Source organism: Furipterus horrens, unplaced genomic scaffold (assembly GCF_987537825.1).
Source record: "Furipterus horrens unplaced genomic scaffold, mFurHor1.1.pri manual_scaffold_17, whole genome shotgun sequence".
NCBI classification, from domain to species: domain Eukaryota; kingdom Metazoa; phylum Chordata; class Mammalia; order Chiroptera; family Furipteridae; genus Furipterus; species Furipterus horrens.
This window is the reverse complement of record NW_028327187.1, coordinates 93,144,018-93,171,611: the sequence shown is the minus strand read 5'-3', so window position 1 is coordinate 93,171,611 and position 27,594 is coordinate 93,144,018. Positions and strand designations below refer to the sequence as shown.

General features: G+C 35.5%; 1 protein-coding gene across 3 annotated transcripts in view; it reads right to left on the bottom strand.

Annotated features, from left to right (window-relative positions):
* Nucleotides 1–8,158: 8,158 nt before the first annotated feature.
* Nucleotides 8,159–27,594, bottom strand: part of RPGR (retinitis pigmentosa GTPase regulator) — a 52,766-nt gene continuing 33,330 nt past the window's right edge. The window contains exons 12-18 of one of the 3 annotated variants that reach the window (XM_090265410.1): nt 26,233–26,330; nt 25,820–25,885; nt 22,612–23,535; nt 13,764–13,910; nt 12,321–12,378; nt 10,943–11,031; nt 8,159–8,379 (exon numbers count right to left, since the gene is read on the bottom strand). In XM_090265410.1, the coding sequence (XP_090121536.1) occupies nt 8,182–8,379; nt 10,943–11,031; nt 12,321–12,378; nt 13,764–13,910; nt 22,612–23,535; nt 25,820–25,885; nt 26,233–26,330 (1,580 nt within the window). In that variant the 3' untranslated portion in view covers nt 8,159–8,181. Of the gene's footprint in view, nt 8,380–10,942; nt 11,032–12,320; nt 12,379–13,742; nt 13,911–22,611; nt 23,536–25,819; nt 25,886–26,232; nt 26,331–27,594 lie in introns of all 3 variants that reach the window. The other 2 variants (XM_090265408.1, XM_090265409.1) reach the window with 2 other exon arrangements.

Sequence of the window (27,594 nt, the reverse complement as noted above, 5' to 3'; positions counted from 1 at the left end):
AATTCAATAATAAATACGCCCCCCAATTTAGAAAATACAATATCCCAGAGTAGATATATGAATGGTAAATAAACACAGAAAAGATGTTCAACATCATTAGGAAAACTCAAATTAAAACCATAAGGAGATCACTAAATACCTCTTAGAATGGGTAAAATTTAAAAGATTAACCACATCTACCAAGTATTAGATAATATGTGGGGAAACTTGAACTCTTCTATATTGCTGGTAGAAATGTAAAATGGTATAAACGTTTACTTTTAAAAATAGTTTGGAAGTTTCTTAAAAGGTTAACCATATACCTACCAAATAACTCAGGCATTCCACTCAGAATAATTATGCTGAGTGAATTGAGCCAGATAAAAAGAGTATATAATGTATTATCCCATTTATATAAATTCTAGAAAATGAAAACTAATTCATAGTGATAGAAATATTATCAGTCATTGCCTGGGAGAGGGGGTGGGAAAGAGAGGTTACACAAAATGCATAAGTAAACTTCTGGGATAGATACATTCATTGAGTAAATACATACATACATATGTATATATACATATGTGAAATTGTATATTTTAAAATATGTATTGTATTTCAATTGCTCCTCAATAAAACTATTTTTTTTCAAAACTAGTATAGGATAAAGACCAGATTAAGGGTGTGGCCTTCAATAAAATTACTCACTTGTATAAAAGTACTCAGGCAAAAGATATGATTAAGATTATGGCCTTCTCTAACCTCTTAGATTCCCTCACCATCAAATCAGGAGGAAGATACAGGATTTAGAAAAGAGCAAAAAATGTTCCAGATCTGTTAACTATGTCCCAAAAAAAGAACTGTGGATGTGATTGTTTTATGGAGTTCACTGCAATCATATATCAGGAAATTTAGTAATTTTTATTGTTTAGTATGTTCATAAAGTTGTACAATGATTTCCCCAACTACATAATTTCAGAAATTTTCATTGCTCCAATTAGCAGTCACTTGCCATTCTCTCCTCTTCCTAGCCCCTAGCAACCACTAATCTACTTTATGTCTCTATGGATTTGTCTATTATAGATATTTCATATAAGTAGAATTAGATAATTTGTTATCTTTTATATCTGACTTCTGTCATTTAGCATAAGGTTTTTAAGGTTCACCCACACTATAGCCTATGTCTCTACTTAATTCCTTTTCATGGCCAAATAATATTATATGGATGTACCTCATTTTATTCACCTATTCATCCATTGATAAATCTAATGAGTTTTTAAGGGTCTTGTACTGTTGGGAAGCCACAAACCTGAGCAAAAATAAACAAAACAAAAACAAAGCAAGTCTTTGACTATTTAAGAATTAAAACAAATCTTCTAATTTTAATTTCCAATCTTCTAAGGGCATCTGAGAAAGCTAGATAGACTCAAGAAGCACATATATGTTTTTCAATAACTATTTCAGATATGGGAAGGAGTAAAATAGAAAAGGAAGAACCTCCAGATGGCAGATCCAGGGACTATAAAGAACAGTGGACAGTAAAGTTCCTCCCTGAGAGAAAATCAGGGCCTAATTCAGAAGGTCCTTCACTCTCAGCACAGGGGCCTACAAACATCTGCAGAACAGTTTTAAAATTGCTACCTTCTACTAACATCTGTGTGTCTCCCTTCTTCCCCTTTCTAAGTAGGAGTGTTTATTTCTGCCATTATATGTTAGGTGTGTGTTGGAGGGCAGGCCAGATCATTTGTCTATTTTGTTAGTCTTCTAGACAAAGAACCAAGACTGGTCCTGACATGAATACCATGCATCATTCAGAGATGCAGGATTGTGAGTTAGATTTATTGATTAGATGGTACTTTGAGGTCTCCCTTGGAGAAGGGCGGAAGGTGTGCAATGTGAGGGAATGTTTTAGATCAAATTGCCTGGAAGTCAAGTCTAAGATTCTTGTTCAAGTGATTTGCTGGGGGCATGTTCTCAGGATACATAAATTTAGGAAAGGAAAATGGAGCAGGGGGAAAATGTAAGCAAAAATGTGGTATTAGGTATAAAATAAATGCAGTCTGATACTATGGAATAGTTCTAAAGCATTAGAATTAGTCCCACCCTGAAGCAAGGGAGATTATTTGGAACTCTGTGTCATTCAGTCATTGGCTGAGGTCTACTCCCCAGGGATAGAGGCATCAACTTCTGTTCAAGGCTTCCCTTTGGCTAGGGGCAACTTTCCAGAAAGAGCAGCTATGAGCTGTGGGTCAACACAGCAGCCGGGAATGTGTGCACCTGCTTGATAAAGACATCAAGGTGGGGTACCAACAGCATTCACTAAATGGAAGATGGAAGCAAAGGGATATTTGGTGAACAGAAGTGTGGACTGTGGAAGAGACCTTTACTGGTCACTGAATATGTTTCTTCACATTTCCAAGTCCGTTCTACAGTTAAATGGAGGCAATGTGGCCAAAGGGCTTGAGGAAGTAACATTTGTCATTTTTGAGCCAAACCATTTAAAAGTCATCCAGTCCCCCTCCCCTGCACCTCTCTCTCAGCAATCATAAAACACAAGTGTTGAGATGTCAGGATCTCCACTGGCCTGTGTCCTTAAGTGACTATGTGGATCAGAACCACTTGCAACACCCATCTTATGAACTCACATTTAATATGTGATATGAAATTTGGAATTTATGGTAAGGATTAAACCTTAAGCAACTGTGGAAGCTGGTAAGGAACTGTATGAAGAGCTGTTGTCTCCACATATGGGATGAGCCTGAAATCACTGTAAGTAGCAGGGCTAGCAGTCAGAAAAGCTGAACAGGACATGTGAGAATAAGGACAAAAAGAAACCCACAAGGATAAGAATCTGTGCGCCCAGCTGCTGTCTTGTGCTAACAAGGTAAGCCAACATGTCATGAGCAATGTGCACACTGCAGTATTGGCTAGCACCTAACACTGACCTTCAGAAAATAATGACTACCATTCATCTTTACTTTCTAAAATCTCTTGTGGCCAACCAGAAACTAGAACGACACAAGGAAATTCTGGAAAACATAATTCTGGGTTAGCTAAGTTGACACAGTTCAAGCTAATACATATAGCCTAATTTAATACATCTCAAAGGAGATGACACTATGACACTCAGAGTAAGATTCATTGACAGAATTGGAGTCAAGTAAACCAAAACAAGATCAAAATGAAGACTATTTTCTTAGTCACACCTGGCTAAGAAATTTCATCAATTCTTCAGACAGAAAAAATAGAAACGAATGTATGAAAATAATTACAGTACTCTACATAATTTAAAGTACAGTGGTTAAGAGCACAGGTTTTATAGTCAGAAATCCCACTTATAATTTCTATATCTGATTTCTATATCTGAAAATGGAGATAAAACATATTTTTTCATAGGCTTAATGTGAAGATTAAATGTGTTAATAAATGCTTTTAGAACAGTGTGTGGTGCATAAATTCTTATTAAATGATAATGTTATAATTATTATATGTAAGCATGCTTTAACCTTTTAATAAAATACTATACACTTATGATTCTCAGTAAATGTCTAAGCTGTCTTCATCAAGTTCTGGATGAAATGCTTTCTCTATGTGTTATGTGCCTCTGCCTGTTGGTTCTAGGCAATATTCTAGTGTCCAGAATGGGGAAAACCAAGTCTGTAGTGCCTCTTGCTGAATGATTCCCATTCAAAAAAGTGTCTGAATAAATATACACCATATTAACATTGATTATTATAATTCTATATACTTATATCTTATCAACATAGGACACCTGACCTAGAAAAGATATATCCACAGTTCATGAATAATCACAAAGAAAAAACTGTCTTTAAAAAAAAAAAAAAAAACTCTTCTAAATTCTGCCCTGTGTACTCAGTTTAGGCTTCTTCTTAGGTAAATAAAGCTAAGGTATTCAGGTAAGTGCAACTGCGGTTTATCAGACTCAATTTGGGATCTGGGATGATTTTCAGTAGAAGTTGTGCACATGTGTACATGTATGTGTGTGTGTTCTAGAGGCTGTTAACCAAATCAGAGTTTGTATTTAATAGATTTTCACAGCTAATTTGGCTGTGTTACTTTAAAGCATTCAGCACCTTTTTGGTGGTAGGCTCGGGAAGGAATGATTGGGTAAGACAAACCTGGTTAAGCATTTATAATAGAACCATCTCCTTTTTGTGACCCAGGTGTGGCTGAGCCTTTCTAATTTTTGTTATCCAAATGAGAAGTCTTTAATTACATTCAAAATCACAGAGTTGCATCCTATTAAATATATTTTATAGCATATATAATGTTATCCATAGCCATGTGTACATGTATTAGAACATATGATAAATTGGATGTGCTCAGTGGGATGGGCATCACAAGGTACTCGAGGAAGAACACACACATAGAATGTCACTTATCCCGTTCTTCACTCTCAACCTCAGTGTTAGAAACTGATTCTACCCACAACAGTGCTTCCATTTGAGAGCTACAAATCATATTTTTAAAAATCTCAATTTTTAAGACTCTAGTCTCTTACATTCTTACCAACTGAAGCACTGTTACAGGTTGAATTGTTTCCCCTAAAAGATATGCTTAAGTCCTAACCCCCAGTACTTCAGAATGTGATGTTACTTAGAAATGGTATCTTTAAGGAGGTAGTTCAGTTAAAACGAGGTCATCAGGGTGGGTTCTATTCCAATATGACTGGTATCCTTATAAAAAAAAGAAAATTTGGAAATGGAGACAGACATGTACAGAAGGAAGACAATGTGAAGAAACATAAGGAGAATGCCATGTAAGGACGCAGACTGGAGCGATACCATGTATCTACAAGCCAGGGAATGCCTGAGGCTACCAGAAATTAGGAGAGGCATGAAACATTCCTGGTACCTTCAGAGGAAGCATAGCCCTGCCAACATCTTTATTTTGGACTTCTGGTCTCCATAACTGTAAGACAATAAATTTCTATTGTTTTTAAGCCTCCCAGTTTATGGTCCTGTTACAGAAGCCTGAGGAAACTACTATAAGTACCTTTTCAGAATTTTGTACAGTTTCTTCTTCATACAAGGAGGGTCATAGTGACTACCAATTTTTCCTTTATCTTTAATGTTTTGACATGGAACTGTATGCTCTTTTATAATACCTTAAAATCCAATCACTACTGGAACTCTGTAAATTAATATCCATCTAATATTTGATCCATAATAATATGAACAATGTCAATTACCCCCTAAGGCTCAAGTCAAGAGATTCTAGTTTCAGGTCCCAAAAATGTCAGTAAAAAACATCCAAAGTAACAGTACTATAGAGACAAAAGAGGAATTAATGGCAAAGATAACACAGGGGGATAATTTAGGGATTAAAATAATCATTTCAGAGGTAGAAAATGAAAACATCTGTAATAGTGTCAACAATAAAAATAAAGTAAAAAACAATCATTTCACTTTTTATTAAAGCTATAAGGTTGTTATAGCTTTATTTCTGAAACTAGTAAAAATTGATCATTCAAGTATATCACAGATCTTTTCTGCCTTTTTTGAGTTCTCAAATACGTTAGCTTAGTTTTTTGTTTGAAGTTTAGTGTTCATTAATCTCCTTCCCATTCAATTAGGAAACTTAGGTTTTTAAATTGCCCTAATATCTACAAATTATAATGCATTTTCTTCACTTTACTCCCATGTTAACTGTGCTTCTATTTTCTTAGTTTCTGGCACAGTATCTGGCATGTAGAAAGCATTCAATAAGTATTTCACTATAAAAGCCAAATATAAAACCCAATTTGGAAAAGAAATATAACACAAGAATTCACAAGGGCAGATGATTGGTATAATGTTTTTTTAGTGGTTTTATAAAAGCATTTACCCATACCATGAAAAACAACTGTTAGTGCTGATGATCCTCAGTGAATCACCTTATTAAAAAGTCTGAATTGTTCTGACACCTTTGACAAAACAGGATATTTTATTAGTTTGGTTATACCTGTCTCATGTTCACCTCTTCCAAGTGATTTGATTTAATCCATTCTTTGATCTCTAACCCTTCCCTTCTTTTCAATGAGCAGCCAAATGACTGGTATGGCAGGTAGGCTCTAAAATGAACCCTGTGATCCTTGCCTCTTGGTCTTCAAGTCCTTGTGTCATACCCTCATCTTGAACGTGTGTGGGATCTGTGACTTGCTTCTAACAAATAGAATATGTCAAAAGTCATGTCACCTCCATGATTGTTACTTAAGACTGTGACACTTGTCTTGCTATCAGACTCTACTGACTCTCTCCCTTGCAGACTTTGATGAAGGAAGCTGCCATATAGAGGTTCTACCCAGAATAAAACTGGTATTAATTTCTACTGCTGCATGACAATGACCATTAACTTAGTGGATTAAAACTACATATATTTATTATCTCAGTTTTCATGTGTCAGGAGCCTGGACACTGCTTAACTGGGTCTCTAGTCAGAGCCTTGCAAGACTTCAGTCAAGCTATCAGCCAGTGCTGTGGTCTCATCTGAGGACTGGGTTCCTCTTCCAGGCTCATTGGTTGTTGGCAGAATTCAGTACCTTGCAGTTGTAGGATGGAGGACCTTAGATCCTAAAGGCTTCCCACCATTCCTTGGCACATGGCCCTCTCCATAAAGTGGCAGTTTGCTTCTTCTAGGTCAATAAGAAAGCATCTCTACTTCTTTGACTTCTTCCATCTCTGCTTTCTAGAACCACTTTGAAAATGCTCACCTGATTAGGTCAGGCCAACCTAGGGTTATTTCCCTTTTGCTTAAAGTTAACAGATCGGGAATTTTAATTACATCTATAGAACCTTTCACCTTTTCCATATAATATAACGTAAGCAATGGAGTGAAATCTTGCCATATACATGGTCCCACCCACACTCAAGGGGAAGGGATTATTTAGGGCAAGTATACCAGCAGGCAGAAGGAAACGTGGGGGCCACCTTAGAATTCTGCCTACCATAACTGGCTGGCATGTCTTAGTCCTATTTGTTAACTTTATTTCCACTTGGCTCCTATACTTTACATGTTGGCAAAGTATTGTTGCAATAGTGTATTATTACTATAAGTGGCAATAGCAAAACATTTTATTAAATTTACCTTTAATAAAATTAGAATTCCACTAAATGTAATATTTACACAGAAGGCTACTCTGTAAAATTTCAAAATCCCATATGCTCTAGACTAACATCCTCACGAGCCTTGTGCATTAAACACAAAAATGATATTTCTTTTTCCTTGTTTAAATGGAGCAAGGGCCACTGTGGTTAAAGAAGAAAATGTTCAGAAGCCAGAATGGGTAAAATGAAGGTAGTTTGCACCATTAAATAAGCATCATTTGTGAGTACAGGAAAGCAATGTTTCTATCAGTGTAGACTTAACAGCTTTACCCTTTTTATTACTGTGGCAGAGCACTGTGTAACAGAGCCAACCTTAGTCACCACTGTCAATGCTAGATACAGTTGAAATAGCAAGATTGGCTATTTGGTTCTCCTGTGATGGCGATCTATGGTATGGTCAAACACTCCAGATCACACTACATACTCTGCAATGTCTTCATGCCAAATCATCTCCTTGAAGAAAGGAGAGGCAAAAAAAAATTCAACACAGTTTCTCCATAAAGATGAAACTGTTTACACAGTTATACTGAAATTTCCTTCACTCAGCAGTAAAAGCATTTTATGGCTTTCAATATTTAAAAATTAGACAGATTTTTGCCCCCATTTTGTCAACTGATAATTCCAAGTATCCCAAAGTTTTATTTATATATGACCATTTAAACAGAGTGGAGCAGACCAGAAACAGTTTATTAAAATATGCTTATTAAAAACAGTTTTGACTCAGTTTTTAATAATTGCAAATACACTTAAAACTGTTGGTGTCTTGAGGTTGTAAATATTGCCTTATGAAATTGCAATGTGTAAAATTGTTTAGTAAAAACTGTGAAATATCTTAATTCAACCTTCACATAGAAAAATAGATTTTTTATGGAACACTGAACAGTTAAGGCCACAACCCTTGGAGAGTTTGAGATATACATGTTTTGAAATTGCTTCTCAAAAATATTAGCATAAATAAATATCAACACTGGTCATACTATTCAAACCAAATAAAACATATTACTAGCTTATATCTTCAAGTTTGTTATCAGAAACATTGCTTCAGAAGTCATGTTTTTCAAGTATAAATTACAACGCGCTAAGTGACCACATTAATATATATTTAAAGTATTACACAGTATTTTGATGTTTTCTTAGTTTTTGGGGTTGACGTATCCTGATTAGTTTGCTCAATGTGGTTCTGTTTGGGATCCTTCTCACTGCTTTTAAGAGCTATTTGATCTCCTACTGATTTTATTTCTGGAAGTGGCTCATTACTATCCGGCATAGCTTTCAGACTCTTTCTTTTAAAAAGGAAAGTCTAGAAAAAACACAAAGAATGAATTTCAGTAAATGAAATATTCACTTAATAGTATTTGGGGGTATAATTTTCAACAAGTATTAACATTATTTCATCATATCTTTACAGGGCACCATATGTACATTCTTGGCATCTATAAGCTTTTTTTCTTTTACCAATGACTATCATGACTCCTTTTTGAGAAACTAACTGAAACACGGCAGAAAAAAGATAGTTGCCAGGTAAGGCAAGAATTCACAGGCATACTTTTGACAGAGAAATTCTTATCTCAGGCTGTTAACCTCTTTATCTCCAGCCTCTAGCGTTGTGCCTGTCACATAAGAGATACCCAGTTAATATATGCTAAGTAAATACACAAATGAACTAATTCCATGATGAAAATAAATTCTTTTTAATAGCTGAAAAGTTTACTGCTTTTTTAATTAGCTTACTTGGGTGGAAGGAAATCAAGCTAATAACACAATATTTTCCAATGGCTAATCATAGGTCCAAATAATCAGCACTGACTACATGTAATTTTAAAATGCAATATTTGTTAATTTCCAGATATACCAATCACCTACCAAAAGGTTTCTGCTGTCAATTATAACCACAGGTCCTCCTAACCTGGCTATCTGAAATATTTAAAATCATCAAAACAAAATTCAGTGGTGAATTATGTCTTGTAGACACTAAGAGTGCAATTCTTCCTTTTTGTTTTTTTAAGATTATCCTTCAAGTGTCTGTCTAATTAAGGGTGGGGATGCAAAATCTAAAACACATGTTTATTTTGATATGCTTTAATGAACCATTTTTTCCAAGTTTTAAAAAGAGTTTGATTTGTTTGGCCTGGATAGTATAAATAGGTTAGAGATACTCTAGATAAAAATGTCACGTAACAATGATTTAAAAAAAAATCTTACGTCATCTGTTTCATTATTTAATTATGTAGAACAGCATATTCCTTAAGTAGGGAATATACTTATTACTACTTGATTTTTAAAATATAATTTTTATTACCTTTTGTTTCTTTCCCTTAACCAAGGAAATGTGCATTTACTGAAATACATATTTCCATTAGGTATAAATGAGAATTTAAGCGGAATCAAAGTTTCAGACTGAATTCTTTAGTCTGGACCTTATCCTAGTCTAATCTTACCATTGTCCTATTCACTGGCACTGGCACTCGCACTCGGGTGCCCTGCTAAGTTTGCTCCCACAGGTGCGTGCTATTCTGCCTCCCACATGGCATTCGTCCCCTGGCTCAGCCATCTCTCCTGTCCAGTATATCCAAATCCTACCACCTACAGGCTATGCTGAAGACTGGAGAGCCTGAAAAGTCCCTGAAACTTGACCACATATTCTGGAATAAGCATTTTTCTTTTGGTCAGAGGTGTGTTTTCCAATATTCTTTTCTTTTCTTTTTTTTGCTGAGTCACTTCACTTTTCCTCTCCTTAGGTTTTTATGTCTACTGACTCTTTCACTTTTCATCTTGCTCCCCCATATTTGAATTTCTTTCATAGAGACTTTCCCTGAGCTCCTAAACTGGAAAAAAAATTCACAGGAGTGCTATCTGGTCTACCAGATAATTTCAAAAGTTCCTAAACTTTGAGCAAATGTTATGATGATACGTCTTTTATAATTCTAAAGATAATTCCAAAAGACAAGCTGTTTATCACTTTAAGGACAGCTCCTGGTTTTATATCTTCACCCTTTCCTCTGTCTTATTCCATTACATTTTACAATTCATCATCAATCAAAAGTATTTACTCAGCATTTACCATGTACCAGAAACTGTGATAAGTGCTGAGGATACTATGGAGGCCAGAGGGGAGAGAGAGACATAAAGCAAATAGATATACTTGACTGTGGATAAGAAAAGAGTGTTAAGTGAAAGAATAATGGGATATAATAGTTTATATAAGTGATGCTGGTCACAAAAGGCCTGTGTATGGAAATGACATTTAAGCTGTGACCTGAAGGCTGAATAGGAATAAACAGTGCCTTTCATTTTTGCTTTCTTCCATGTTTCCTCTTGTACCCTGAATATGGCCTCATGATTAAAGTTCTGAAAGTCAAAAGAGCAATTTACTTTCAAGGAAAAGAAATGTATTCATCAGACTTTTAACAACTCCAAAACAGGTATTACTCATCTCCTGAGAGACTTAAGTAGCATGTTTTAATGTTTTCTAAGCACAACCTTCTTTATTTTTTCATTCATCCTCTCTATTTCTTGGCTTTACCTTACTCTCTTCTAGACTCTCATGATTATTATACTCTTATAATTTCAGCAATAAAGTTCTTTTATGAATCTTTTATTGTATGATGAATTGGTATGGATGTGATGATTGAAAGAAATATGCTATTAAATTTTGGCAGAACAATCTGACTCAATCTAAAGTCCAGTAAATAGACAATTACCCACACTAAAAATGTGAAACATCACCTGAAATTCTTCACATTTCTGAGCATAAAAACTCATATTAAGGGAGTTAAATCATGTGGATCACCATAAAAAAAAAGCAGAAGAAACAAGTCAATACTTTGGTCTTAATGTTAAAATAAGAAGTTCATTTCACTTACTTTCTTTGATACTTTCATGCCTTTATCAGATGTGGATACACTACCGCCTGGTTTTTCTAAAGACCTCTTTTCACATTCACCCACGTCTCCTATAATAGAATATATTTAGAAAAATGTTTCCTCACTAATGAGAAAAAGAAAAGTCCTGATGCTTTCAGTGAAACTCTATCAACCCTGAATTATGGAGTAATAATAAAAGACTGTACCACTGGAGTAATGGAAAAGGTCTACACTGTATATTTCCTGAAAAGATGAGTTAAGGCAAAAAGCCCAGAATGACCTGACCAGTGTTGTAAAACTTTAGAAAGCCAGTACCCAAATACAGCTACAAAGGTAACAGCAAATGTTAGGAAAGACTTCTGTAAAATATAAATTACCTTTTAAAAATTAACCTAGTTATAATTATTTTTACTCAAATGGACATGTTTATTTTTTGTGTTTCAAATTAATCCACACGTTACACAGTTGAACAATGATCTTTAAAGTATACTCACGAAGCATATGCTTTCTTTTCATTTATATTATCAACCAAAATATTACATTTAACTTCTTTTTAACATTTTAGGCTATATGCTAAGAATACTTGAGATAAATATTTTACATTTTTCCTAAAATATTGTAAAAGTTACTACTCTTTCTATGGAAGTTAGAAGGGAAAAACTATTAATGGAACTATTTCTCTCTGCTTAAGTTCAGATCAAATATCTACTATCATGACAATTATTTTTAATCAGAACAGAGTAAAAGGCACACTGTGATGCAATGGTGTGGAAACGTAATTTTGGGGTCATACAGCAGAAACTCGATGATTTGGGTGTAGAAAATATAGGTCTCCTCTATTCTATAGCACTTGTTCTCTGATACCAACAGCTAGGCCTGGAAAAGGATTCCTCTTAAATGTGCAGAGTAAGATCCAAGACTCAGGTCTGGGCTCTGAACAAAATAACTAGGTGGCCTGTTGTGGCTCTAGGCTAGACTGGTCATTGGCAATAGGGTCTGGTAGTGCTCACCAGAGATACAAATCAAAATTTGGGGCAAAAGCTCAACTCAATACTACTGATTGAAAATTAAAAGGTAGTAAAAAGGCTGTCCTAAACCACTTGACACTGACATATGAACAGGTAGGAGTAGTATGAATATTCTTATGTGAAGAAGCTGTGGTGGTTACCAATTAGAACAAATAAGTTCATGTCATATATGTCATAGCTTGCTATGAGGGTCATGTGAGACAGTAAAAAGTATAACATAGAATACATGCGTGTAAGCTATAATCACTCAACAAACGCACATATATGCATATATATGTGTGTACATATGTATGTATGTTATATATCTATCCTTTCTAAAAGTATACTTTTGAAGTCAAATGTGCTCATACCTTTTGGATTTTCACTGTATTCACAAATGGCCAGTTCCTCTTGATTCTTCCCTTGGTCCTATAAACAATAAAGAAACAATATAATAAAAAACATATTTGTGCTGTGCTAGAACACCCAGTCTTACTTTTTAAGCAGGGTTCCAAAGTCAGCCTCTAGCTATTAACATAAACATGGGAAAATTACTTCACTTTGCTGGGCTCTTGCCTTAGATGCTGAGTGATTGTTAAGGTCTCTCCTAGCTTAACATTGTATGATTCAAAAAATCATACGATTTGCAAATTCTACTAAAAGAATATTCAGGAACATTAACTGGTATATGATTTAGCTCAATATTTTATAATGTCAAACTGGAATTTAATGAGTTTTATATTAAAGAATTTTAGGGACTACCCTAACTATAAATGTGCCCTATAAACAGAATCCTTCCCTCTATCTGAAAAATAAACGCAATAACAGAACATTTTTTTCTCAATAAGGAGTCTTAGAAAAAGAAGAAATCAAGAAAGAGAATGACCTCTGTAACACAATAGCATCTTGTAAATTAAAAATACATGCACACAAAACAACAAACATGTTTTACAAATACAAAGGCAAATAAAAGAACATTTTTCAATGGCTGTCTACGTTGGGGAGAATGGAAATGGGGCTAAAAGGGGATCAATTTCAATAATGAGAGAGGAGCCTTGCCCAGACCAATGTAGTGTTTCATCAATGAGAAAGCATGATTAACTCAGTGTTTTGCACAAGAGGTCCAAAAAACGAAAATGAAAATGAATCATTAAGTTTGGGTTTCTGAATTCCATACTTGTGAAATTAATCCAGTGTAGTATTAGCAATGAATGATTTCAAACCTACCACTGTCTCCTAGCAGGGTCACACTTAGGCAAAACTGCCAAATGGAAGAAATGTTTTTGACATCCATAGCTTCACATTTAGGATGGCTTTTTCTTCCTCATTGATACCTCCTCGTAGTCCTATTAATAATTCCTTCTAGACGGCATCTCTGAAGAACTGATCACAACCTCAAATACTGCTCTAGACAACTTTAGTTTGTCCCTATACATGTAAATACACACATGTATACAGGCACACACACATCCTATTTCTACCACCAGTATAGTACTCCTAACTCTGTATTTTCATCATTTCAAAGACCCAGTGCTGAATTTCATTATTAATTTCTCAGCAGTATATTGGCCCATATCAGTTCATTCCTCATGCAAGAAACAGAATGCTACCAAGAAGTATGGAAAGAGAGCTAGAAAAAAAATGTGTCTCATTCATAAATTTGCATGAACAAAGTTTTTCACAGAAATATTTCTGCTCCCAAAGGAAATTGGAATCTGCCCTCTGCAGACACCAGGGTACTCATATGCTTTTTCTTAGGCAGGATCTCAGTATTTAAGCGCATATCATCATACCTTTTCAATGGCCGTCAATACCTTTTTAACTGAGTCGTCTCTGGTTTCACTGTGGCCATCTTCAGGAACATGTTTATCGTCTCCCACAGCTTTGTTCTCATCTTCAAGATGTTCATCAATTGTCTCTTCCTTGTCTTCTGGTTCTTCATTTTCTGACAATTTGCAATCCTATGGCAAAATTGATAATCAGGGAAGACATCGATTCTCCTTTTTAAAAAAGAGAGATTTGTACTGCTGTCATAAATAATTCATATCATCTCAATGAACACATGGATATAAATTCAAATACTGAAGTCAAAGAAATAAAAGCTGCATAACCCAGGCTGCATATTAAGTTACTCTATTACCACGGATTTTTATGCCTCTTACTCTATTTCATTTTTAATGACTAGAATTCCCAAAATTCTATTAGCACCTATGAAAAGATTAAAATGGAAAGAAAATTAAATATGCCATCAGGGTTGTCTCAAAAAATGCTTTTAAACTTTAAATAAATTAAAAAGCTTTTTATCTACTGTCACAATGTAACAATCATATCTATATATTATGTTTATTTTCCAAAACATAAGGAGTTAAAATCATTCAGAAGTACAATTCGCTTTTTCATGAGAGGTAAATATAATTACTTATATTCTAGGGAAAAGACAAAGGGACAAGAGCAGTTTAAATGATTTGCTCTTAGTTATTTACAACAAAGGGAATAGTAAACCGAGGCAGAACTTAATCTGACTCCTGTCCTGCTAATCCAAATTATATAACAGCCTGTGTATGAATTTGACTGAAAATAAATCATGTGATGCTTGTTAAGTACAGGCAGAAAACATTAGTTTTATCTTTATTCCTATATTGAGGTTTTTTTTTTTTTCTTTCCAGCTTCATATTTGGGATGGAATACTACTTATTTTTTGTCACGAAGAGATCAGGCTCCTTACTGGATTTTTTCCTAGGCTTTTCATTTATGCACTTCACTAACAATAAAATAGGCAAGGCAGTAAGAAATCAGGGCCATTTCATTCCCTCAAAGAACATTTTTACAAAGTTCACCTTGGCCCTATTTGCCTCAGACCATATGTGTCCTTTATATATCTTCAATACTGTAACTAGCCACCTAGTGGTCATTTGGCTAAGGAAAAGCCTGACACCCAACAGATTCTTTAGTGGGTAGTTTGAAAACAATACCTCTAATAATTAACTCATATTTCTCCTGGAAAAAAAATGTGAGAGAATTCAAGCTAGGGAGAGGATATGTTTATATCTGAAATCTTAGTAACAGATCTAAAAGGCATCCTCCGGCCAGCAGCAGCACTAAGGTTATGGCCTAATAGCAACACCCACTAAAGACAAGCAATCCAGAAGTAAAGCCTTGATTGATATTTAAAAAAGTTTCAGAAGTTACTCTGGGAAGGCTTGCTTAGGTTAATCAAAGGTCATGAGGCAGTGCATGCAAGAAGGGAACACAGGAGAGGGGAATAGTGTACAAAGGTAGACATGTTTAGGATGGGTAGGGTTAACTACAAGGTAGCTATTATTTACCAAGAACTTCTAAGACTTTCATTTTTTTCTGCATGATTTCTCCTCTAATGACTTATCTATTAGGCCTAGTCCGCTGCATGTTATGGGTAGCTAAAATGATCAGAAACAGCTTGACTTTGGAGGGGAATGTGAAGCAACATTGCTAGATTTAAGACTTTTGCTGATAAACAGATGTATACATAAATGTAGAAATTACAATGCTCCTGACACAGAGAATTTCAGACTTAGCCCTTTTATCTCCCAGAGGGAGAGTCAGTGAGCTGTGTTCTGGCAGTCCTCATTATTTAGAGAGTTTGGCTAATGTAGCACCTGGTCAACTATAATTGTGCTAGTTAACTAAGGTGCTAATGTAACCACAAGGATAGATCATGCTATTATAAAACATGAAATTTTACTTTATTTCAGAAATAAGCAAAACACTTATTTCTTTAATAATAAACTATAATTTTACTCATTAACGTTATGAAAATCTGTAACAATGAAGAACTGCTAGCGCTATATCATTTTCTAAATTTGAGAAAGCTCTTAGAAAATGACATTTTCACTAGAAATCACATCAACTATAGCACTTTGTATTCATTAAGCACATTTAAAATTAATTTATACACATCTGGACAACTACTTTAAATCACATACAGCACTTACCTTCAAACTGAAACAATGTAGGAGAGATTGGCAGAATACTGTCATTTTATAAAAGAAAGGATAAGTTTAAAAACATTTTTATCACCAGAACTGCATAAGTAAAGAGGTAGTCTTGAGTGGACAGTGGAAATGCATATTGTGTTAAGACCACAGTAAAGAAGTGAATGGACCTGGTTCCCACAAAAGGACCCTTGTCTCATTGGTCAGACACAGCATGGGGTGCTGCAGTCTTTGGTCTGGCCCAGGGCACTGCCTTTTACATTTCTTATGGGAAATATCATGGAACTAAACATTCCTCATAAGGTTTCAGTTTCCTTAAGAATATGATCACACTGCATGCTTTAAAACCTACATATTGCTATCAGAAGTCAGTCTAGTGATCACCTTGGGAGAGGGGGGTGGGAAACAGTGGAAGGGGGTTGAAGGGGAGCTTCTGGAGCTGATACCATGCTTTCCCTTGACCTGAATGTTAACTGTATGGGTGTGTTCAGTTTGTGGAATATACACTGAACTATACATGTATGATATATATACTTTCCTATGTGTGTATTAACCTCAAAAGAGGTTTTGAAGTTTAAAAAAAGAACTATAAAGTGTAAAATTTTATGCTAAGGTCATACAGGGTAGAAAATGCTTTCCAAATAGGCTAATAGAGCCTAAAACTTTATATCTAAGACACATCAGGTGGGAAAGTACATATTTTAAAATCTCAATCTCAAGGTTTCTTTAGGACAAAAAGAGCTAATATGTAAGTTCATGTTTTAATTACACTAGAAATCACTGAGGCAGTAGAGTGGGAAGGGCAGTAAATACAAAGATATAAGTATTCTGTCACTTATCATGGGTATTATGTTCTAGACCCCCTGTGAAGTAGGAACCTTACATTTATTCTACACTCTTAATGCTACATAACTTTAACAACGTATGTATACAGTACCGCAAAATCCCATGATATAGCGAAAAATCCGCAATAAATAATTAAATATAATATTTTTAAAAATCCCCACGATACAGTGAGGCCATAATAAATGAACCATGATATAATAGAGAGGGACTACTGTACTGCTTTCCAAGACTTTCTCCATTAGTCACTGCCTGAGCAAGGTGCCTAATATAGTTTACAGTCTATCTGTAAAATGGGAAAATGACATTAGCAATTAAAAAGATTATTGACATAAGAAAAAAACATGAGCAAACAGTATCTGTATGTAAATATAAGCAATTTTGTAAAAGCCCCTCCATAAAAAGATAGGATCCCTAGTGTTGACACTTTTTTTTGTCATAATGTCCCAGATCGTATCACTAGAAAACAGTTCATTTAAAATGTTCACTTAGTTGTTCTACCCTCTTGTACACATCCCTTTATTCTCTGCCAGGAGCCCAGCAGCCAGAGCAAACAAGAGAAGAGGGTGGCATTCCTGTCAGGACTGCCCAGGATGGCAGGAAAGTGGAGGAAAGCCCTTTCTGGCTGGACAGTGTTATCACAGGGCATGATGCTCCCAGACTCTCAGGTTTTCCAAGTCCACAAAACATTTTTAAATGTAAAATCTCCTGATATTTCAATGCTGGCAAGAGAATTACATGTTTAAAAAATCATGCTATATACCAAACAAAATAAATCTACAGGCACCCATGAGCTTCCAGTTGTGACTTCCCAATTGTTGGCTTCCAATGACACTACTTTATCATTTCTAAACTTTTCCTTCTTTCTATGTACCAATTCCTTACTTCATTCCTAATGACGTATTTTTACTATCAAATACATTACAATTTGACTCTCATTAGTAGGTTTGCAAAAATGAATGTAATGCTCAGGGTATAGAACATCTTGCTGATATACATTCTCGTTTTTACTTTTACTCTTTTATTATTTCCCCCTTTCTCCTTAGAAAACTTATTTTCTTCTTTACCTTAAACAAATGTATAATACATGGTTACACTTTATGTGTGCGTTATTTTTAACTATTTTGATAAAAACATAAGGACACAGAGAAATCTAAGGCCCCTATAACAGCACTAACATTTAAATTTTAGGCTATATGAGTGCCATCAGCCTTTCATCATGATTCAAATGTTAAGGGGCAGTATTTGACCCATGTATGGTGTGTAATGGTAGAATTTCACTCCACCCCATATTTAAGGGTTATTGTTATTGTAATCCATTTCATTCCCACAGATGTATTTCCATAAGCCAATTTCCTGGGAGTTACTATGCTATATCTAAACAAAAGTGAGGTTCATAGAAAAACTCATGCACATTAGCCAGTGACTTGGCAACTCAGGAGGGTAGCACTGCACCTGACTTAATGTGGTCAAAGAGGACAGAGTGGTACAGATCACCATATGCTGAGTACCCAACAACATATTTCATGTGTTAATTATCAAAAGACACCCCCTTCCTTTACTAAAAGAGGAAAATAAGACTTGAGAAAGGTTAAAAAAAAAAAAAAAAACCTGCTCAAGTGTCCACACAGCTAATCAATGAAGAGCTGAGATTTGAACTTAGGCTTACTAGATCCGAGCCCATGCTCTTTCCCAACTCCACTCAGATAAATTAAAGACCATAATACCTGCCCCCAGAGTCCACCACCCCACACTAATATTTAAAGCACTGCAGACTCTTACGTTGATAGCTTACTTCAATAACATCCTACTCTTATATACCATTGTATATAGTAACAGCAACTAAGCATTTAGGATTTTCTTTTTCCAGAACACCAAAGCCTCTGAATACACATCTCCCTTCCTAAATTCAGAAATATGTCAGTGGCACTCCTTGATATTTATTTTCAAAGTCTAGTTCTGATTCTATTTCTCTGCAAGGCAGACTTCCTGGAGCTCACTCTTGCTGACAATGTGCACTCATACTTGCCTCAGAAATGATCACTGATAAACCACAGTAAAAGTCTGATTGACCAACAGATGAGGATCATAAAGAAGAAGCCAGTTATTCCAACCTATTTAACCACGTACTAATTCAGGTCTGAAAATTACCAGGCCAGTATTTTGACAAGAAGACTATGCCACACAAGTTACTGCTCCTAAAAGAGCACAAAAATTTTTTTGGCCATGGAAATGTGAAGAAATGGGTAAGAAGTGATAATTAAAAAATGTTATCTAGACCAGTTCAAATATTTAGGTAGACACAGTTTAAATACATCATTTCATTAATGCTGGCTGATTATCTCTTCAGTGGGAGAGGAATCCCTATATCTTTCACATTAATAACTTGAGTTTTGGCCCCTGGCTGGTTTGGCTCAGTGGATTGAGCGTCGGCCTGCGAGCTAAGTGTCGCTGGTTCGATCTTCCAGTCAGGGCACATCAGAGAAGGAAAACTCTGACTCCAAAAAACCTCCGCTGCCTTGCGGCATACCTCTTCAGGGGAAAGGCTAAGGGAGTAAACCCCGACAGAAAATCCGGAGCCGGAGTCTCTAAGGCGGTTTGACGTTGTAGTCAACACCGGCAACTCCTGCGGCGCACCTGAAGCCAAGCTGTATCGACTCCGTCTTTCCCTTGGACCCTTCAGCTGCGAAGAGAGGGGGGGTCTGCTGCATGGGCAACAGCAGACCCTCCATATCACCCTGCCCAGGCTCTGTAGCTTCAGCTCCACTGGAGAGGACACTCCAGCGTCATCGTAAGATGTCGATTCAACACGGGAGGAGACAGATACCGTGTCACTCCCGAGTCGGACTGCACAGCCATTCTCGGCGGTGCAGATAGACTCTTAAGAAGCTACACCATCGTCTCTCGAGACGGACGGCTGCTGCCGAATAACTTGAGTTTAAGAGTTTCTCACCTCCCTGGAGGTTTTTCCATCATAAACTCCACTTCTGTCATTGAACTTGTTTAATCATCTTAAACCTGATTTTTAAATAACCATGTTTTAAACTAGAATTAACAACGCAGCACACACATCTTTATCAAAGTATTAATTATATTCTATTAACAATGAATGTGGTAGAACTGGGAAGAATACTGCAATGTCAAATCAGCACATTTGGTTAGTTAAGGGAAGCTACCAGAGATCCTTGCAGCTAAAACAAAATTTACAGTTGCTCCTAAGAATTTCTTCACTTCATGTTCTAGTGTTCCTCCTCATATTCTTTCTCACTCAAGGAGAATTAAATGTGCAAAGAATTCAAGTACACAAAATTCACAGGAAGTTTAGCATCCTCCTTGATAGAAGAATGTATAAGAAATCCTTATGTCCAAGATATGGGACCAGTAAACCAATTGAAAAGGGAGCTATCAATAAAGAAAAATCAAACAAACTAGCTGTATCATATAAATTGAAAATGTTAACGGAAGACTTAAATTGCACTAGTGGAAATCTAGCCTTTCTAAAATTCAATATCTAAGATTAGTTTCTCTTTTTACAGACAAGTGACTGTATACATTTAATTTTTATTTTACTTGAAACATTTGACTAGCAACAAACAGAATTACAGAATAGTCAGTGAAGAATACATTGAGGGTACATGAAAATATAAAATGAGAATGAAGTTTTTCACAGTGCAGTGAAAGCATGGAAATTATAGGAGTTCAGAAATACAGAATGACAGAAGACAAGAGACATTGAAGTTGTCATACCTTTTTAAGAGAAAACAATATTTTATAGAAAACTAGATTAATTTTAAAGTGCAATTCTTCCTTAAAATTTTTTATGCAAGTAACAAATATGAGAGTAAATCAGCTTGGGAATTAAAGAATTTAAGAGTTAGAAGTGTAGTTATAATATCATCTAATCTACTCTAGTTTGCAGATGAGAAAACTGAGGCCTAATGAGTAGCTTGGCCTGGCCAATAAAGTTTTATATACTTACAAATTACAGATTTAAATTAATCTCCATTTTATTATATACACTGCCATTTGCCTGAATAGTAACTAAAAAAGACTGCATCATTAAGATCTGAACTCTGAATTCAACCATCATTTGGTAGATTGTAGCAAAAAGGACACATAAAAGGTAGAAAAGACAGCACTAATTCTTTAATATGTGAATTCTTCATGTTAGCTTTCAAATGCCATCCATTCTTATAAATTATTCTATGTGGTAGGTAACCTAATCAGATTGAAAACAATTGTGCTTAACATATAAAACAGAAAGCTCTTAAGGATCTGTGTCATTTTTTTGTATACACAAGTTAAATACTCTTATAGTATAGTCCTATTTCCTAAGTATATCTTTAATGAGGAATATTATCTTTTATGACCTTTTGATACTTTCTAGTTATAGAATAATAATTTGGGGGGAAAATACACCAAGATATTAGTTTAAGAGGAGCCAAAATTTACCAGTGCCTTGTGTTGTCTTATCAGTTGTCATTGTGCCACACGTAAAGTAACCATGACATAAAATCAAGTTAATAAAATATAATGGGTGTCTACTACGCGTAAGCTATCAAATTGTTTGCCTGGACATAATCAGGTCAAATTTAGTTTCTTACTTCAGTTCCAAATAATGTGGTAAGACATTATTCCAGAATTTTTTGGGACCTGGTGGCTTCACAAAAATTTTATAACCATTTTCTAAAAGTTGTTTTGACTGCACTGGCATTCTAAACCTCTGTACATCATGTTCTTTCCCCTTTCCCTCTGTGCTAGTAATAAGTTTTCTTTGATATTTTTTATCTTTGTCATATTTCACAGATCCTTTGATTTTGGTAACTTTTCTGGACTCTTTTCCTCCACCCTGTCTTTCCAGCCTTTCACTCCCTTCATCACCTAACTCCTGGTATTTCCCCTCGGCATCCTCATTTTCCTCTTCTTCCTTCTCTTCTCCCCTCCCATTTTCTTCCTCTTCCCTCTTCTCTAATTCCCCTTCCTTCCTCTCCCTTTCCTGGTCTTCCTCCTTCTCTTCCTCCCTTTCCCCCTCTCCTTCCTCCCCTTCCCCTACTCCTTCGCCCTCTCCTTTCTCCTCTTCTCCCTCCTCTTCCCCTTCTCCCTCTTCTTCCTCCCCTTCTCCCTCTTCTTCCTCCCCTCCCCCTTCTCCCTCTTCTTCCTCCCCTCCCCCTTCTTCCTCTTCTTCCACTTCCTCTCCTTTGCCCTCTTTCTCCCCTTCCCCCTCTTCTTCACCTTCTCTTTCTTCCTCCACTTCTCCCTCTTCATCTCCTTCCTCTCCTTCTCCCTCTTCCTCCCATTCCACCTCTTCCTTCTCCCCTTCACCCTCTCCTAGTCCTTCCTCCTCTTCTTCCCCCTCTCCTTCCTCCCCTTCACTCTCTCCTTCTTTTTCTACCCACTCTCCTTCATCTTCCCTTTCTCCTCCTTCTCCTTCCCTCTCTACTTCCTCCCCTTCATCTTCCTCTTCACCCCCCTCTCCCTCCCCATCTCCTTCCTCTTCTCCCTCTTCTATCCCTTCTTCCTCCACTTCTCTGCCTCCCCCACCTTGTTCCACTTGTCCCCCTTCTTCATTCCCTTCCTCCTCCTCTCCTTTCCCCTCTCCTTCATCTATCACTTTGTTTCTTTCCTCCTGATGGTCATGTTCCCTGTCCTTTTGCCCCTGTTTCTTCTCTTCTAAATGTTTCTCTCCCTTACCCTGGCTCTCCATTTCTTCTCCCTTGTCTTTCTGCTCCTCTCCCCCCTCACTCTGCCTCTGTTCCACTCGTGAATTACCCTCCTTCCAGATTCCCTCAAATCCACCTTCAGGCACATCCTCTGCCTCTCCCTCTGACTTTCCATTGCCTTCACTCACCTCTGCTCTGTCTGTAAAGTCATCTGACAGGATCTCTGCTTCCTCCTTCTCTTTTCCTCCAGGCATCTCCATATTTTCCTCTACCTTTTGCTCCTCTATTCCACTTCCTTCTAAATCCTCTGCTCCTTTCTCTTCCTCTGGAATTACTGGCAAGTGGTCAAATTTAAAATCATACTTTGTCATGTATTCAGATAGTATGGGTCTTTCCTTGTGTTCTTGTTCAATACATTTTCTGCTATACCATAAGTTTGGGGAAGTCTCTATTTCATCATCATCTTTTTCACCATCACTAAATTCTACTGACTCAAGCGGCTCGAAGTCATCACTTGTACTCGGCTGACTTCCACTTTCACCTTCCATGTAACTGCCTGGCTCCTCTACAGATTCTTTTTCACTGTCAGAGATCTCATCTTGCTTGGTCAGTTTCCATTCTTTAACAACAACACTTTCTTCAAAATTCTTATCAATATTCATGGCTCTATTTAGTAAGCTGCCAAAGGATTTGTCAACATCTTTTCTGTTCTCTTCACCTTTTCTTAGTTCTGCCAGCTTAGTTTCCTTCTCAGAGACTATTTCTTCAGCTTTTGAATTTTTCTGACTGCATTCTCCATCACCTTTATTTTGTATTTCCTTAGCATCAGATGGATAAATAGCACACTTATTTTTAAATCTAAATGCTTCTTTGTGTAAGCCCTTATCTTTGGTGTCAACCTGAGGCCCAGGTTGGCCTGAGTCGTGACCTACATCCTCATCTGAACGTGCTTCCACATTCCCAGTTGTTGGTACCATGTATGTTCCTTTAGCCAAAATTTGTTTATCTGCTTTCCCTTCTTTCATTTTTTGGGACATCTCTTCATATTCATTGTTATCATCATTTTCAGTATGAGTTGTATGCTGCTTCAGTTTCTCAATTGTTTCTTGTTTCTGTAAATTTTTTGAAGTAATAGTCATACTACTATTAGTTGACAAAGGTAACTTATTTAGTATAAAAATTGTTGAGAACTTGCACTGCTATCAGTTTTACTAAAAGAACAAAAATGTTCAATTTTACCAAACATTGTGCCCAGATTTTGTTTTCTTTGGGGATAATTTATGCTGCTAAGTTTATGGTACACCTAATTTTGATTTAATAACATGTCTGTGTTTAACTTTCAAATTCTTACTACTTGCCTCAATTTTGCCATTACTCACAGTACCATCAATATTTAGTCTCTGACCCTTTTCTAAATCTAAATGATCAAATATAATACATTTCCTGGCTGATTTTGCAAAATACTACTAAAAATGTGTACTTCTGTTTTATGGAGTGCAGTTCAGTTTAATTTTTTTCTTCCTGTCTTATTGTTTTAATTGTCAATTTTAATTGGTCTTCAATTCCATAAAATTCACAAAATTAAAGAAAATAAATTAAAATGTGAAATTTCTAAAAATTGAAAAACCGAATAGCTTATTTCTAGAAGAAAATAACTGAAATAAAAGCTGAAAATAAAATGTTTATCAGTATATTAAATAATAATGAATACATTTTTCTTTTCAAAACAGAATCTTGGGTTTTCAAAATTCTGACCCTCTTATCTATTGTATTCTTTAATTATAATAATTTGCATACATAAAAAGCACTTCAAGGAAAATACTTAAGGTAAAATGTATTATTTTAATAAAAACTATGAAATTAAACATTGAGATTTGAATGATACTTTAATATGAAATTAATTTCCCTCCTAGGCAAAATAAGGCAAAAATCAAATTGTTGACCTAAATTTTGCAAGCTAATGGGTTGAAAGATTCAATAAATTTAGGTCTCTGGATAGTAAAACCTCACTAAATCAACTTTTATAAATTGTGATGAGTGTTACACCCAGGAAGAAGTCAATTTTTTGCTAAAGAAATTATTTATAAAACACATTAAAATATATAGAAATATTATAACTATTTTTTATTCACCAAAGTAAGCTTGGTAAGGCTTCTACTTAAAAGGATTATGTGAAGTATAAAATATACTTCCAGTTCAAAAGGAAATGCTGTATTTTTCTGTTTATTCTAGGTCCTATCCTTTAAAAGTCATGATCCTTTCAAGAACCCCAAGAGAGACAGAGGCCCAGGTGCCAGATATGATTCCTAAATGTACATGCCTTTATTTCCCTAGCATAATAAAGCAGCAGAGGCAGAGCCCGGAGTCTAAGAGAAAGGAAAGACACAGAAAAGCTGTCTGCTTGGAAGTAAAGTCAGTCAATAATCAGACAACATTCACTGAGCTTCCACAACTGTGTTAGAACAGCTCTCCCACATTTAAAAAAGCTGTTATTCGCCGTGACTCTCAGTAAAAAAAAGATAACACTAATTAGGATTGGCACTAAATTTGATAATTTAGCAAGATTCTTTTGCATTTCAGTGACTTTGATTTTAAAGATTTTTAGCTTAACAATGTAGAAAAGGCACTAGAAATATAAATTAAATGTTTTCTATAGCTTTCTTCCTTCAATTTACGTTTCTCCAATTTATTCTTCTAAGCCCCAAACTTATCATACTTTCTCCCCAGTGGTCTGTAAAGCTAGGAAAAGCAAAGAATTTTAGGTGAGGCCTTTATCTCTCCAGGGTTGTGAAAACCAGATTATTCCTTCCTCTTGCTATTCATTTGCTATTTATTAAAGGTCTATTTTTATCAACCATGCAGAGTTTCTGACTAATTTCATAATGTTTAATCTTGTTTTTATGTTAGCAATTTCTTCATAAATTAAAGCCCATTCCAAACACTGGAAAAGCAATTATTAAATATTTTCACTGAAACAACAAAACTTTATAGACTAGAAAAGATGTTAATATCATTCTGTAAGGTCAGCACAGTTACTTATCCAAAGTGATACTCAAGTGAAGTCTGAAAGCCACTCTGATAAACAACAGCCTCTTCCAATGCTTAAAAACTGCAACAATAATCTTTTTGCCGTGATGACAAGAAAGTATGGTTATTCTAACTTGTTAGTAACTCGAAAGAGCAAATTTCAGCATTGGAATTCTGTCAATCTTGTTGTATTGCAGAAAATACACACCAACAGAATAAGCTCAAATTAAGGTGATCTACCTTGTATTCCTGTCTTTTCAATTCTAAAGTAAGTGAATGCTTACCTTTCTTATGTTACTTCCAGAAAATTTTCAAAGAAAACAATTTAAACTGTTCTTACCCACCATGATAAAAATAACTCTATTATACCTTTGTTTTTTGAATTGGCGATAATTTAAAAGACTTTTCATTGGCATTTAGGCTCATCATATGTGTCTGAAATAAATTTAAAAAGTATATGTTTTAAAAAAACAATGAAGGCTATACATATGATTATCACTTATACATTCTAAAAATATACATAAACAATACAAAACAGTTCGGATAGTAACATAATCAACTCAATTGCATACTTATTATGTGAGGATTGAAATAAATTTTATTGCATGTAACCTATACCTCAATAAAGTTGATTAAAAATAACAAAATGAAACCAAAACAAAAAGCATTTTATGATATAACAGTATAGAAGCATATACATACACAAACACATACACACAAATACATGATGAACTAAAATTCAAACTTATATTTAGATACATAAATAAAAAAACCCATTTTACCATATTTAAGACATCAGTAGTTTCTCCAAGGCTTTCTGAATCTGCCGATGAAGAACTGTCTGTATCCTTCACCTTGGTCATTTTATCTTGAAATTTTTCTGAAAGATTAAACAGGAAAAGAGAAAACCAAATTTCAAAGGAAAAGTTAAAGACAGCTGGACAATAAACAGAAATTATTCTGTAATATAAAGTACAGATATAATTTTATTGAATCATAGTGATAACAGGTTTTAAAATTTCTTCTTGAAAATTTGAAGATTTGGACACTGATAACAACCGTTTCATTCTTATGAACAAACGCCATTCCTTTGGGATAAATACTACAGCACGGTGAAAGCCAGTCTGCAAAAAGGGCCCCAGCAACTCTCCTCCTCCTGATATGCATACCCCAATGTAGCTCCTTTTCACATTTTACCAGATTTGTCTGTATGGCCAATAAAATAAAGCAGACATAATTGTGATGTAATTATGGTTTGTGTCTTGGTCCCACATATTGTCTCTCTCTTGGATCACTTGCTCTGGGGGAAGCCATGTTGTGAACATCCCTAAGGAGAAACCCATGTGCTGAGAAAGTGAAGGCCCCTGACAATGGCCTCAATCTAGCCTTCAGATGACTGCAGCCTCATCTGACAGTCTATAAGTGTATGAAATGCCCTGAGTCAGAACTACTCAGCTAGCCTGCTCCTGGATTCCGAATCCTCAGAATCTGTGTGGGATAACAAATGTTTGTTGTTTTAACCCATAAATTTTAGGGTAATTTATTATTTGGCAACAGATAGCTAGTATAAGCACCTAGACACTTTTATGGAAAACTGAAAAGTTATTATATAATAAAGATAATCAGAAGTTATAAGCTCTGTATAGCTCACATTTTTTCTCCATTATTATACCCCCAAATTAGAACATGTGTATTTATTTGAGAGAAACTCCTTAATGAAGTCTTCACTAAAAATGCTAGTCCACAATGATCTCTCCCTTGTAAATTCATTCAATTCAAATGAGCAAATTAATCAGGTGGTGTTTGTCCCATGTGACATAATATGCAGGAGATATTAATTTATTAGTTCTATTTTTTTGGGTGTTATACTTATTTTTCAATTACAGTTTATAAGCAATTTATTCTGTATTAGTTTTAGGTGTACAGCATAGTGGTTAGACAATCGTGTACTTTACAAAGTGGTCCCTCCAATATTTCAAGTATCCACCTGGCTCCATACTTAATGGACTTGTAATCTATAAGGGAATATAAATCATATGGCATAGAGCAAAGAGAAATCACATCTGAATGTTGGGAATCAGAAAATGTTTCACTAAGGAGGTACAGGGAAGAATGACTAGAATTCAGAGAGGCACAGAAGAAGA